This window comes from Macrotis lagotis, chromosome 1 (genome assembly GCF_037893015.1).
Source record: "Macrotis lagotis isolate mMagLag1 chromosome 1, bilby.v1.9.chrom.fasta, whole genome shotgun sequence".
Taxonomy (NCBI): domain Eukaryota; kingdom Metazoa; phylum Chordata; class Mammalia; order Peramelemorphia; family Peramelidae; genus Macrotis; species Macrotis lagotis.
Window position 1 is genome coordinate 435615963 of NC_133658.1, and position 13353 is coordinate 435629315.

The 13353-nt window shown below is 41.9% G+C and overlaps 1 protein-coding gene across 1 annotated transcript; it reads right to left on the reverse strand.

Annotated features, from left to right (window-relative positions):
* Positions 1–983: 983 nt before the first annotated feature.
* On the reverse strand, positions 984–2528 carry SOWAHA (sosondowah ankyrin repeat domain family member A). Its single transcript, XM_074213251.1, has one exon. It carries the CDS (start codon positions 2526–2528, stop codon positions 984–986), a length of 1545 nt encoding a protein of 514 aa, XP_074069352.1.
* Positions 2529–13353: the final 10825 nt, after the last annotated feature.

Here is a 13353-nt window from a genome sequence, read left to right on the forward strand (position 1 = left end):
GTTATTTTAGGTTTGCTTTCTCATACAATCTATTAAAACTGGTACTATATCTTTTACTGTTTGTTCAAAGCCTAAATACACAAGTCATTCCTTATATGTAGATGTTAATAATTAACAAGCTACTTTTCAACTGGAATGCTATTTCACCATTTTCTTTAAATATTGAGCATGCCATATTGTATATCAACAAACAGACACCTGTAAGGTTCAAAACATGACATCAGATTCACAGATTCAAAAATATGGCATAAAGGTGCAGGACATATCATATCACAGGATTTTTTTTAAAAAAAACATTCAAAATACTTCATACAAAAAAAGGGGACTCACTGGTGTCAAATGCCACAAAACTCATTTGCATAACAAGTATAACTTAAGACCATAAAAATCAGGGGAAAACTACTGCATAAAACTCCCTCTTTAAAAATTAGCTCTATGTTCCACCAGCAAATATCCGGGTATTACTTCTTTTTAAGGAATAAAGCGTCCTTGCAAGAAGAATCCCATTTCACATTCACAGTACAACTGGAATTACATTCACCACGGTCACAATGGCTGCTCTGTGCCAGAATTTTGAAAATGAGGTAGGTAAAAAATTCAGGCAGTTTGGATGGTTGGACTCATTTTATATCTGCTTTTCTTTACAATGGTGTTTAAAATGCCAATCGTGTGGTTCAGAAAACTTAAAAAAAAACAGGATAAACACTAATTTTTTAAAAAGGCAGACCATTATAAAGTATGGGTTCCTTCTTTTCATTTAAGAACAAAATAAAACTGCTTTGCCACCCCCCCCCCATATACTCCGGGCCAGCTCACAAGGACCGGCCCCAAAAGTCACTGGTTTGGGGGTGGAAGTAGACCAGAGCAGCTGTGGCCACCCTGAGGAACAGTTCTGGATGGGAATGGGATTTCCAAGTTAAGCATTGTCTGAGGACGCGCCGCCTGCGGCCGCGGCCGGACAGTGGGGCCAGGTCGGCGCTGGGCTAGTGGCCCTGGAAGAGGTCGGTGCCGGGCCAGCGCTTGGAGCCCGTGGCCGAGGCCTGGCTGGCGGCCGACGGGCACGCGGGCGGGCCGGGTCCTGCCTTAGGCTTCCTGCGGGGCACCACGGGAGAGGCGCCCAGGAGCTTGCTGAAGGAGCCCGACTTCTTGATGCCGCGGGCCAGGTCCTGCAGCACCAGGTCGTCGGCCAGGACGCCCAGGAAGGCGCTGGTGGTGGAGCTGAGAATGGAGGCGGCCACCCGCACGGGCCGCTGGGCCCGGCCACGCCGCTCCGCCTGGCCGCGCAGGGCCGGGTCGCCCAGCAGCAGGCGGAGCGCGTAGGAGGCGCCGGGCCGCAGGTACTGGTAGGCACGGCGCCCGCTGTGGTCGCGGAGCAGCACCTGCGCGCCGAGGCGCTCCACCAGCAGGACGGCGGCGTCCTCGTGGCCGTGCAGGGCAGCCAGGTGCAAGGGGGTGTAGCCTCCGTGGGAGCGGGCGTTCACGTCCACGGGCGCCCCGCCGCGGCGCGCCGCTTCCACCAGCTGCAGCGCCATCTCACGGTCGCCGTTTTTGGCCGCCCAGTGCAGGGCCGTGAATCCCGACATGAAGTCGTGCTTGGCCGCCAGGCTCCGGTCCCGCAGGAGCAGCCCGTGGAGCTGGTGCGTCCAGCGCCCGCCGGCCGCCCTCACCAGCCACTCGTGCTCGGCCGGCTCCAAGGGCACGGCGGGCGGCGGCTGGGGGGCGGCGGGGGGCGCCTCTTCGGCCTCGGGGCTGAGCAGGCGCGGGCCGGCCCGGGACAGACGCCGGAGGTGGGGGGACCGCCCGCCCCCCGGCGTGAGCCCCAGACTCGGGTCCTCCACCGAGAGCCGCCGGCGGAGCCGCGGGGAGTCCCGGGGCACGAGCAGCAGGGCCGGCTCTGCCGACAGCTGCCGCCGCAGGCCCTGCTCGTCGGCCCGAACGCGGACCAGGGATGGGACGCGGCGGACCGGCAGCATGCAGGGCTTCGGGGGCGGAGGCGGCTCCGCGGCCGGAGCCGGGGCCGGGGCCGGGGCCAGGGCCGGGGTCGGGGTGCTCTCGGGCGGTGGGGCCGCGGCTGGGGGGGCGGCGGCCCCGGTCTCCGGGCCCGGGGGCGGCCCCTCCGACGGCGGCGGCGCGGGTGGAGAGCCGTGCGCGCGGGCGGCGGCCGCGTCCAAGGGCTCCGGGCCCGGCGGCCCGGTCGGAGGGTCCCCCGGGGGAGGGTCCCCGGCGGCTCCGGGCGGCGTCGGGGGCGCGGGCCGGGGCGCCCCGCAGGCGCGCGCTTTCTTGCGCAGCACCACGAACTTGACCCCGTCCAGCTCCTTGACCACCGCCAGGTCGTTGACGAACTGCTTGAAGCACTCCCTGCGGGCGGCGCGGCCGCCCGGGTCCCCCGCGTCCAGCAGCGGCTTGAAGCGGCTCAGCAGCTCCGAGTTGCGCACCTTGCCCCCGCGCTCCTGCAGGAAGCCCAGCACGGCCGCCTGGCTCACCCCCGCCGCCGCCGCCGCCGCCGCCGCCGCCGCTGCCAGCGCCATCCCCGCCGGCCTGCCCGAGCCCGCTCCCCACCTGTCGGCCCTGGCCCGCGGCCGCTGCCACGGGGCGCTGCTCCCAGTCTGGCGAAGGTGGGCACCGCCGGGGGAGGGGGACTGCCCGGGAGGTGGGGAGGATCCTCAGCAGAGGGAGCTGGGAGTTGTAGTCCGGGCCGGCGCCGGCTCACCTGGGCTTTAACCTTGGCGCTGCCCCTCCCCAACCTGAGGGCATTTCCGCTTGCCCCCAGGTAGAACCAGGGCACCGGGCCCTCCGAGATCCCTCCTTCTGGATTTTTAGTTGGCCGCCCCTCTCTAGAGCTGCTTGCCATTCCAGCCTGCTACTGCGACTTGGGAATATACTGCCATTTTTTGTTCCAACCCTCTGGGAATATAGGCACATTTTAACGTCTATTCTCTTATAGCTGTAGCTATTCCCCTTGAAGTTCAATGATTTTTAAGTGCCAACTGTCTTTATTGCCTTATTTCTTATTCATTTGATACATTAAAAATGGATATGAGTGATGCTTAATGCTGCCTGTAAGGTAATAAAGACATCTGTATTTTGTTTATCTCCTTCAGAATATTCATATTTGATTAAGGTAGTCTGAGCAGTAAAGATTTAAGCCTTTAAAAGGCCACTCATTTTAAGTTATTTTCATTGCACACTCTCAAGAGCCCATGTACATTAAAAGAACTCTGAGCTACATCACCTAAGAACTGTCAAGACAGCCAAAATAGTAAAAGATTTTTTAAAATTCAGTTTTGGGTGCTGCAACAAAAACCAGGAGCAATAATTCACTATTAGTAAAGCTATAAGGTGATCAGACTGTTTTGAAAATCATAGTGTAATTATTTAGTAAGTTTTAAACATTTCTCATATTCTGTGACTCACTATTAGATTTATATTATAAAGGGGTTATTGACAGAAAGAAAAAACTCATTTGTACAGAATAATATTATGTAAATAGTAAAAAATTAGAAACAAATTATATTCCCAAAGGGGGCATGGTTGAATTAAGTTGTATGTGAACATAAAGAGAGTAGAGTAGATGTCCGCAGCTTTGGAATTTGAAAGAATGTGTTAGATCATACTAGCTGGGTGATCTTGGGCAAGTAACTGAATCTCTTTATGGCTACTTTATGAGATTCTAAATTACAGAATAGCTTCTAGTTTATATCAAGGGAGAAAGCTTCCAACACCAGGGAGGTCATTTCACAGAAAAAAAATTCTTTATCCCCATAAATTTAATTAAATATTATAAATAATTATGAATAGTTTTTAATATATTTTATTTCCCCAATTATATTAATTTTTAAAAAAAAGTTTTGAGTTCCAAATTCCATCCTTCCCTCCTCTGCCCTCTCCCTGAGACTGTAAGCTATCAGATATATAGGTTATATATGGGCAATTATGTAAAACATTCCCAAATTAGTCATTTTGTATAAGAAGATTTAAATAAGGAAAAAAATGAAAGAAACAAAGAAACAAAGTGAAAAACAACATGCTTCAATCTGTATTCAAACAATATCATTTCTTTCTTTGGAGATGGATAGTATATTTCATCATTAGTCCTTTGTGATTATATTGTTGAGAATAGTTAAGTCATTCACTATGCTTCATTGAACAATATTGCTATTTCTGTGTATGTTCTCCTGGTTCTGTTCACTTCACAATGTAACAGTTCATTTAAGTCTTTCCAGATTTTCCTGAAATCATCCTGCTTGTCATTTCTTATAGTACAATAATTCCCCAGTTGATGGGCTTACCTTCAATTTCCAATTCTTAGTCACCATAACAAGAGCTGCTCTAAATATTTTTTACACATTTGGCTGATTCTCCTTCTTTTGGATGTTTTGGGGATATCAACCTGGCAATGGTATTGCTGGACCAAAAGGTAAGTAGAGTTTTATAACACTTTGGGCAGGGTTCCAAATTGCACTCCACCAACAATTCATTAATGTCCCGGTTTTCCCACATCCTCTCCAAAATTCTATATTTCCCTTTTTTTTTTGTCATATTAGCCAATCTGACAAGAGTGAGGTGGTACAAGAATTATTTTTAAGAGGAAGACTCTTGAAATAATTTAGTGATGAAAGCAGATACAGAAATTCTCTCCCCCTTTCTGTGTCTCTGTCTCTGTCACTTTCTTGATAAAATGGTATAAAGACATTAGTCAGGAATGCAACAATACAATGGACTGCTCTTTACTACATCATCATCATTATTAATAATAAACTATACAGCTTTCCTCTCCACCATAAGTTCAACATAAAGTTCAACATGCAAGTATTCACAGTCACTTTTGTGTTCTTTGATTAACTTTTCAGGGATTTTTGTTTTATTTGTTTTGATTTAAAAAAAAAATTCCATTAAAGAAAAGTCTGTGATTCCATTCCCATGGGTATGCTTCTTCTACAAATGCATATTACGACTCTCTCTCTGTATTAGTAGTTGTCTACTATGCTGAGACCAAAAACTTTCATTTATTAATGAATCTTTCCCCACTTAGACTGATTCTTGGGTTGTAGTCACAGACTTTATCTCCCTCGGTCTAGCTTGGTGAAGTACCTATCAGAACTTGTATTCCACTATCCCATCCTTTGAGGACCAGAGTTCACATTGATATCAGATTGACTTTTTTTGGAGCAGTCAGTGAAATCTGGGGTTTTTAAAATTGCATGGGAGGTAAGCTACATTGTTCTTTTGGTGTTACTGAACATAAAGAGGAAAATGTACCTTTGAAGAGAAAGAGAATTACCAGGATCAATGTACCATGTACTGATAAGCAAACTAGATTAGGAGGGTAATAGTATTTATTTGGTGTTTATTTTTGTCTAACAAGTTAGTGAAAGCAGTATATTATCTGTAGATAATCATAAACTTATTTCTGTTTAAACTCTATCTATCCTCCAAGAACCAGTTGAGATCTCGCATGTTTATTAACTCTTCCTCAGTTATTTTGATAATTTTATCCCCATTCGAACTTACATAACTTACAGGTAGGGTGTAGAATTTAGAACTGATATTCACTTTAGCAAGCTTTTATCGAATCCCTATTGAGGTGGGGCCAAGATGGCAGAATAATAGGAAACAGTACAACTTATTTCTACCCCCATCATAAACATCCCAAACATATTTATAAAATGCACCAGACCACATCTTGATGGGGACATTGAGAAAATGAGTCATTTGTCCATTGTACATCAGATATCTGCAGACACTGGGGAGTGGATCATTGCTGCCTGAATACCAGATCCAGAGAAAAGCTATGTACCAGAGTAAAACAAACTCTCAGAATACCCCCCCCCCCCAGCCCAAACACAGACCAGGATATTGAATTGGCAGCGTTATTACTTGCTACCCAGGGCAACTGAGAAGGGGACTTGTGCACTGGGAAACCCTGCACTGTGTATTATGAAAAGAGGAAGTTAAGCAGTGGCAGTGTGGCTCACAACTTGGTAGTAGAGTAGAGCTTAGGTCCAGCATGTAGCCCAACCTAAAGAAGAATAACTGGGTTAACAATTCCAGACCAAAGGAGAGCCTACAGTTGGGTCACTGAAGCAACAGAGATACCTGGCGGACTGATAGGGCTGAGTTCAACATCAGTCTATTGTTGTTGAGACTCAAATCCCAGTCATGAATATGAAGATCTCAAACCAGGGGGCAGCAATCAAACTTTGCCCTGGATCATATTGCTTTGGGAGTATTGGAGTTTGCAGATCAATATCCTGCCCTCAAGATCCTGGGTTAACACAAAATTCAATATCCAAAGAAAGCAGAAATAGTGCTAGCCTAGATCTTTCCTCTAGAACTATGGCACAGACCACACCTAACTTTCATATCTAAAGTCAGAAAGTCGAAAGGAAGAATAAACAAAAAAACCCACCATAAAGAGTTATGATGGTAGCAGGAAAGGTCAAGACAAAATCAGAATGAAAGAATGACTAAAACATCCATAAGCAAATTCTCATAGAAAAACACAACTTGGACAAAAATTCAACCAGAATTTCTGAAAAAGATGAAATAATTTTTAAAAGTTAGTTTTTTTAATAAATGAAACAAGAGCACTTAAAATGGGAGAAAAATGAGAGCTATGAAAGAAAGATCTGGAAGAGAAATAACAACTTGACATAAGATGTATGAAATTCTCCCCAAGCAACAAACTCCCTGAAAATTCAAATAAATCAAATAGAAGTCAATGATTACATGAGACTACAAGGAGTTTTTTTTACAGTCTTTAGAAGACCAAAAATATCTAAGGTGGGGCCTTCTCACAGCAAATATATAAGGTATCTCACAGTAAAAACATGACATAGCATATATATATGAGACAGCAAATATATAAGGTATCTCACAGCAAAAAGAAATGATCTGAAAAACAAATTGAGGAGAAAAACTTTAAAAATCATTGGACAATCTTAATGCCATAGCCAAAGAAAAGAACCTAGACATCCTCTTTCTTTTTTTAATAAAGATTTTATTTATTTTGAGTTTTAAAATTTTTCCCCTGATCTTACTTCCCTCCCCCACCCCCACTCCCCACAGAAGGCAGTTTGCTAGTCTTTACATTGTTTCCATGGTATACAATGATCCAAATTGAATGTGATGAGAGAGAAAGCATATCCTTAAGGAAGAAACATAAAGTATACAAGATAGCAAGATTAGACAATAAGACATCAGTATTTTTTCCTAAATTAAAGGTAATAGTCCTTGGTCTTTGTTCAAACTCCACAGTTGTTTCTCTGGATGCAGATGGTCTTCTCCATTGCAGAGAGCCCCCAATTGTCCCTGATTGTTGCAGTGATGGAATGAGCGAGTCCATCAAGGTTGATCATTGCCCCCAGGTTGCTATTAGGGTGTACAATGTTTTTCTGGTTCTGCTCATCTCACTCAACATCAGTTCATGCAAATCCCTCCAGGCTTCCCTGAATTCCCATCCCTTCCTGGTTTCTAATAGAACAACAGTGTTCCATGACATACATATACCACAGTTTGCTAAGCTGTTCCCCAATTGAAGGACATTTACTTGATTTCCAATTCTTTGCCACCACAAACAGGGCTGCTATGAATATTTTTGTACAAATGATGCTTTTACCCTTTTTCATCATATAGACCCAGTAGCGGTATTGCTGAATCAAAGGGTATGCACATTTTTGTTGCCCTTTGGGTATAGTTTCATATTTCTCTCCAGAAACGTTGGATGAGTTCACAGCTCCACCAACAATGAAATAGTCTAGACATCCTCTTTCAAAAAATCTTAGAAGAAAACTGCCCAGATATTTCCCAAAAGAGCACCAAAATGAAAACTCATACAATATCATAGCCAAAACCCAGCATTTCCAAATAAAAAAAATTAGTGCAAGCAATCAGAAAGAAAAAATTCCAAGTACCAGGGAGCCGGTTAGGATTACACAAGTCAGCAGCCACCCCACTATAAAGGAGTAGAGAACTTACAAAGCAATGTTGCAAATGACAAAAGCAATGAGTTTACAACCAAGAATAACTTGGTGAAACTACAGGAGTAAAGATGGATCTTTTTTTTTAACTAAAGTTTTAATTTATTTTGAGTTTTACAATTTTTCCCCTAATTTTACTTCCCTCCCCCCACCCCCCCCAGAAGGCAGTTTGCCAGTCTTTACATTGTTTCCATGGTATACAGTGATCCAAATTAAATGTGATGAGAAAGAAATTATATCCTTAAGGAAGAAACATAAAGTATAAGAGATAGCAAGATCAGACAATAAGATATCAGTTTTTTTCCTAAATTAAAGGTAATAGTCCTTGGTCTTTATTCAAACTCCACAGTTCTTTCTCTAGATACAGATGGTATTCTCCATTGCAGAGAGCCCCAAATTGTCCTTATTATTGCACTGATGGAATGAATGGGTCCATCAAGATTGATCATCACCCCCATGTTGCTGTTAGGGTGTACAGTGTTTTTCTGCTTCTTCTTATCTCACTCAGCATCAATTCATGCAAATCCCTCCAGGCTTCCCTGAATTCCCTAAAGATGGATCTTTAATGAAATAGAGGGCTTCCAAGAATTTCATTCTCTTAAGAATAAGACATAAGGGAGAGTTAGGTGGCACAGTAGATAGAACACTGGCCCTGGAGTCAGGAAGACCTGAGTTCAAATCTGAACTCAGATACTTAATAATTGACTAGCTGTATGACCTTGGGCAAGTCACTTAACCCCATTGCCTTAAAAAATTAAAAAAAAATTTATTTAAAAAGAAAAAAACATAGCAGTACCACTCCTAAGACTTGTCTAATAAGATTCTCTGTAATGCCTATTGATGTTAGGATTCAGAGGGGATACATGTATCATCTACCCATATTTTAGAGTAAGAGTTTTAACTTAGTTCTTTATCATTTTTTAAAAATTTTTATTAAAAATATTATTTGAGTTTTACAATTTTCCCCCAATCTTGCTTCCCTCCCCCCACCCCACCCCACAGATAGCACTCTGTCAGTCTTTACTTTGTTTCCATGTTGTACCTTGATCTAAATTGGGTGTGATGAGAGAGAAACCATATCCTTAAAGAGAACAGAATTCTCAGAGGTAACCAGATAAAACAATAAGACATATGGGTTTTTTTTTCCCAATTAAAGGGAATAGTCCTTGTACTTTGTTCAGACTCCACGGCTCCTTATCTGGATACAGATGGTACTCTCCTTTGCAGACAGCCAAAAATTGTTCCCAATTGTTGTGCTGATGGAATGAGCAAATCCTTCAAGGTTGAACATCACTCCCATGTTGCTGTTAGGGTGTACAGTGTTTTTCTGGTTCTGCTCATCTCACTCAGCATCAGTTCATGCAAATCCCTCCAGGTTTCCCTGAAATCCCGTCCCTCCTGGTTTCTAATAGAACAATAGTGTTCCATGACATACATATACCACAGTTTGCTAAACCATTCCCCAATTGAAGGACATTTACTGGATTTCCAATTCTTTGCCACCACAAACAGGGCTGCTATAAATATTTTTGTACAAGTAATGTTTTTACCCCTTTTCCTCATCTCTTCAGGGTATAGACCCAGTAGTGGTATTGGTGGGTCAAAGGGTATGCACATTTTTGTTGCCCCTTGGGCATAGTTCCAAATAGCTCTCCAGAAGGGTTGGATGAGTTCACAGCTCCACCAACAGTGTAATAGTGTCCCAGATTTCCCACATCCCTTCCAACAATGATCATTATCCTTCCTGGTCATACTGGCCAATCTGAGAGGTGTGATGTGGTACCTCAGCGAAGCTTTAATTTGCATTTCTCTAATAATTAATGATTTAGAGCATTTTTTCATATGGCTATGGATTGCTTTGATCTCCTCATCTATAAATTGCCTTTGCATATCCTTTGACCATTTGTCAATTGAGGAATGGCTTTTTGTTTTAAAAATATGACTAAGTTCTCTGTATATTTTAGAAATGAGTCCTTCGTCAGAAGCATTAGTTGTAAAGATTGTTTCCCAATTTACTACTTTTCTTTTGATCTTGATTACATTGGTTTTATCTGTGCAAAAGCTTTTTAATTTAATGTAATCGAAATCATGGTTTTTAGTGATGTTCTCCAACTCTTCCTTAGTCGTAAACTGTTCCCCTTTCCATAGATCTGACAGGTAGACTAGTCCTTGATCTTCTAATTTGTTTATAGTATTGTTTTTTATGTCTATGTCCTGTAACCATTTGGATCTTATCTTGGTAAAGGGTGTGAGGTGTTGGTCTAATCTAAGTCTCTTTGATACTAACTTCCAATTATCCCAGCAGTTTTTATCAAAGAGGAAGTTTTTATCCCAATGGCCGGACTCTTCGGGTTTATCAAACAGCAGATTACTATAATCCTCTCCTGCTTTTACACCTAGTCTATTCCACTGGTCCACCACTCTATTTCTTGGCCAATGCCAAACAGTTTTGATGACTGATGCTTTATAATATAATTTTTAGATCGGGTAGCGCTAAGCCACCTTTGTTTGCATTTTTTTCTCATTAAGCTCCTGGCAATTCTTGACTTTTTATTTCTCCATATGAATTTACTTACAATTTTTTCTTACTCATTAAAGTAATTTTTTGGAATTTTGATTGGTAGGGCACTAAACAGATAGTTTAGTTTTGGTAGAATTGTCATTTTTATTATATTAGCTCTACCTATCCATGAGCTGTTGCTATTTGCCCAGTTATTTAAATCTGATTTAATTTGTGAGATTCTGAGTCTGTCTTGGCAAATAGACTCCCAAGTATTTTACACTGTCTGAGGTTACTTTGAATGGGATTTCTCTTTCTAGCTCTTCCTGCTGTTTCTTGCTAGACATATATAGGAAAGTTGAGGATTTGTGGGGGTTTATTTTATAACCTGCAACTTTGCTAAAATTGCTAATTGTTTCCAGTAGTTTTTTAGATGATTTCTTGGGATTCTCTAGGTAGACCATCATGTCATCTGTGAAGAGTGAGAGTTTTGTCTCTTCCTTCGCAATTCTAATTCCTTTAATTTCTTTTTCTTCTCTAATTGCTGATGCTAATATTTCTAATACAATATTGAATAGTAGTGGTGATAATAGGCACCCTTGTTTAACCCCTGAGCTTATTGGGAATGCCTCTAGCCTCTTCCCATTGAGTGTAATGCTTGTTGATAGTTTCAGATAGATACTGCTAATTATTTTAAGGAACAGTCCATTTATTCCTTCACTCTCTAGTGTTTTTAATAGGAATGGATGCTGTATTTTGTCAAAAGCTTTTTCAGCATCTATTGATATGATCATATGGTTTCTGATAGGTTTGTTGTTGATATAATTGAGTATACTAACAGTTTTCCTAATACTGAACCAACCCTGCATTCCTGGAATAAATCCTACTTGATCATAATGTATTATCCTAGTAATGACTTGCTAAGATTTTATTTAGAATTTTTGCATCTATATTCATCAGGGAAATAGGTCTATAATTTTCTTTCTCTGTTTTAACCCTTCCTGGTTTAGGTAACAGTACCATATTGGTTTCATAGAAAGAGTTATTTTTTATCATTTTTGCATGTTTACTTTTTTGTTTATCTTCACTCCTATGTTTGAACTTCAGAATTTCTACATGTCATTATAAAGTATATGATAAATAAATGTAAAGTAATTTTGTGGGTAGTTCAGGAAAGGTCATATAAGAGGTGATATCAGATCAGAGTCTTCAATGATGATCATGTAAGTGGAAAGAAGGGCATAAATGTTAGAGGTCTCTTTGAAGGTAAAATAGACTCGGCAACTCATTAAATATGAAGAATGAGGAAGAAGATTCAAGGAAGACTCCAAGGCTGTGATTTGGGATGATAGAATGATGGTAGTGTTCATTTTTATTTTAAATTTTATTTATTTAAGGCAATGGGGTTAAGTGACTTGCCCAAGGTCACCCAAGCTAGGTAATTATTAAGTGTCTGAGGGCATATTTGAACTCAGGTCCTTCTGATTCTGGGGCTGGTACTCTATCCACTGCACCACTTTGCTGCCCCAGCATGATGGCGTTCTTAATAAAAATAGGGAAGTTAAGGAGGGATAGTTTTGGCAGTATTGGGGAAGTCTTATGACCAAGGGGAACGAGACTTCTTGGGAGAGTTGGATGGAAGACTGGGTTAAAAGTAGGAAGCCAAACTATTGACAAAGAAAATTATTAGCTTGCCAAGGAAGACAACTTGTTGATAGCAACTCAAGTTTTCTAGGGTACAGAGTGAGTTTTTATAACTTTTCATGCTCACTTAGAGTATATAATCAATCATCAACTTTCTGTGGTAACCTTTGTCTTTTTTTTCAAAGAGGACCAATGGCATCATGGAGTGATGGCTTGCTTTGCTAGTGAGTTGGATTTAAGTGAGGCAGTTTTATAAAGTTATCAGTCTCATTTTCTCTTCCAGAGTCATCAAAATTCAGAGGCAGGACAAAAGTCAAGACAACTGGCAATGGCCTGGTGATTCAGGGGATGACCTTGGCTTATTCAGTCAGTGTCTGACCAAGCTTTTGCTCTACAGCACTTGCTTCAGCCTTCATAGTTGCTGGAACAAACTATTCTCATCTGTCCATTCCACCAGAAGAAATCTTCACATGCTTGGAGTTAACACTCCCCTACCTCATTGAAGAGTTTGAGATCTCTCAGTTACTCTCAACCTGGTTTAGTTTCTCTACTGTATTGGCAAGCTTCTTGGAGTCACAGTTTGACTGAAGGTGGACACTATAGGTGAATGAGAAGCCCTGAAGAAGACTCAACAGCCTTCATGCTAGAAGTGCTAGTCCTGAATACCTCATATACTCCAATCTAGGATAGATATATAAAGCATTTCACAGGAGAGAGAGAGGTTTAGAGTAAAGGGAGCTCATACAAGGGAAAAAATGGAATTTATTATTGGAATAAGGAAATATTCCCTGTTCAATGACAGGAGACAGGAAGAGTGACCAAATTTTTTTTTAACTGTTAAAATTATATTTAGACAAAACTGCAGTTGTCTCTTATCCAAGGACAAGTAACTATTTTTTAAATTGATATTTTATTTTATTTTTCTAATTACATGTTATAAAAGTTTTTCAACATATATCCATGCATATGCATATTATTAAGTTATATGATTTTCTTCCACCCTTCCTTCCCACCCTCCCCCAGATCCTCCCCTCATCAATGAATAGTTAGGTATATGCTGTGTATATACATTTATGTTTAACATGTTTACAGGTTAGTCATTTTCAAAATGAGGAATTAGAATTAAGGGAAAAGAAAGAAATCCAGGAGATAGGAAAGAAATATGTAAGAGAAATTTTTTAAAAAGTGAGTGTAGGGGACAGCTAGGTGGTACAGTGGATAGCACACTGG

What these genes read in the sequence shown, in the direction of transcription:
- SOWAHA (XM_074213251.1), bottom strand. Translation starts at nt 2,528, where the DNA reads ATGGCGCTGGCAGCGGCGGCGGCGGCGGCGGCGGCGGCGGCGGGGGTG.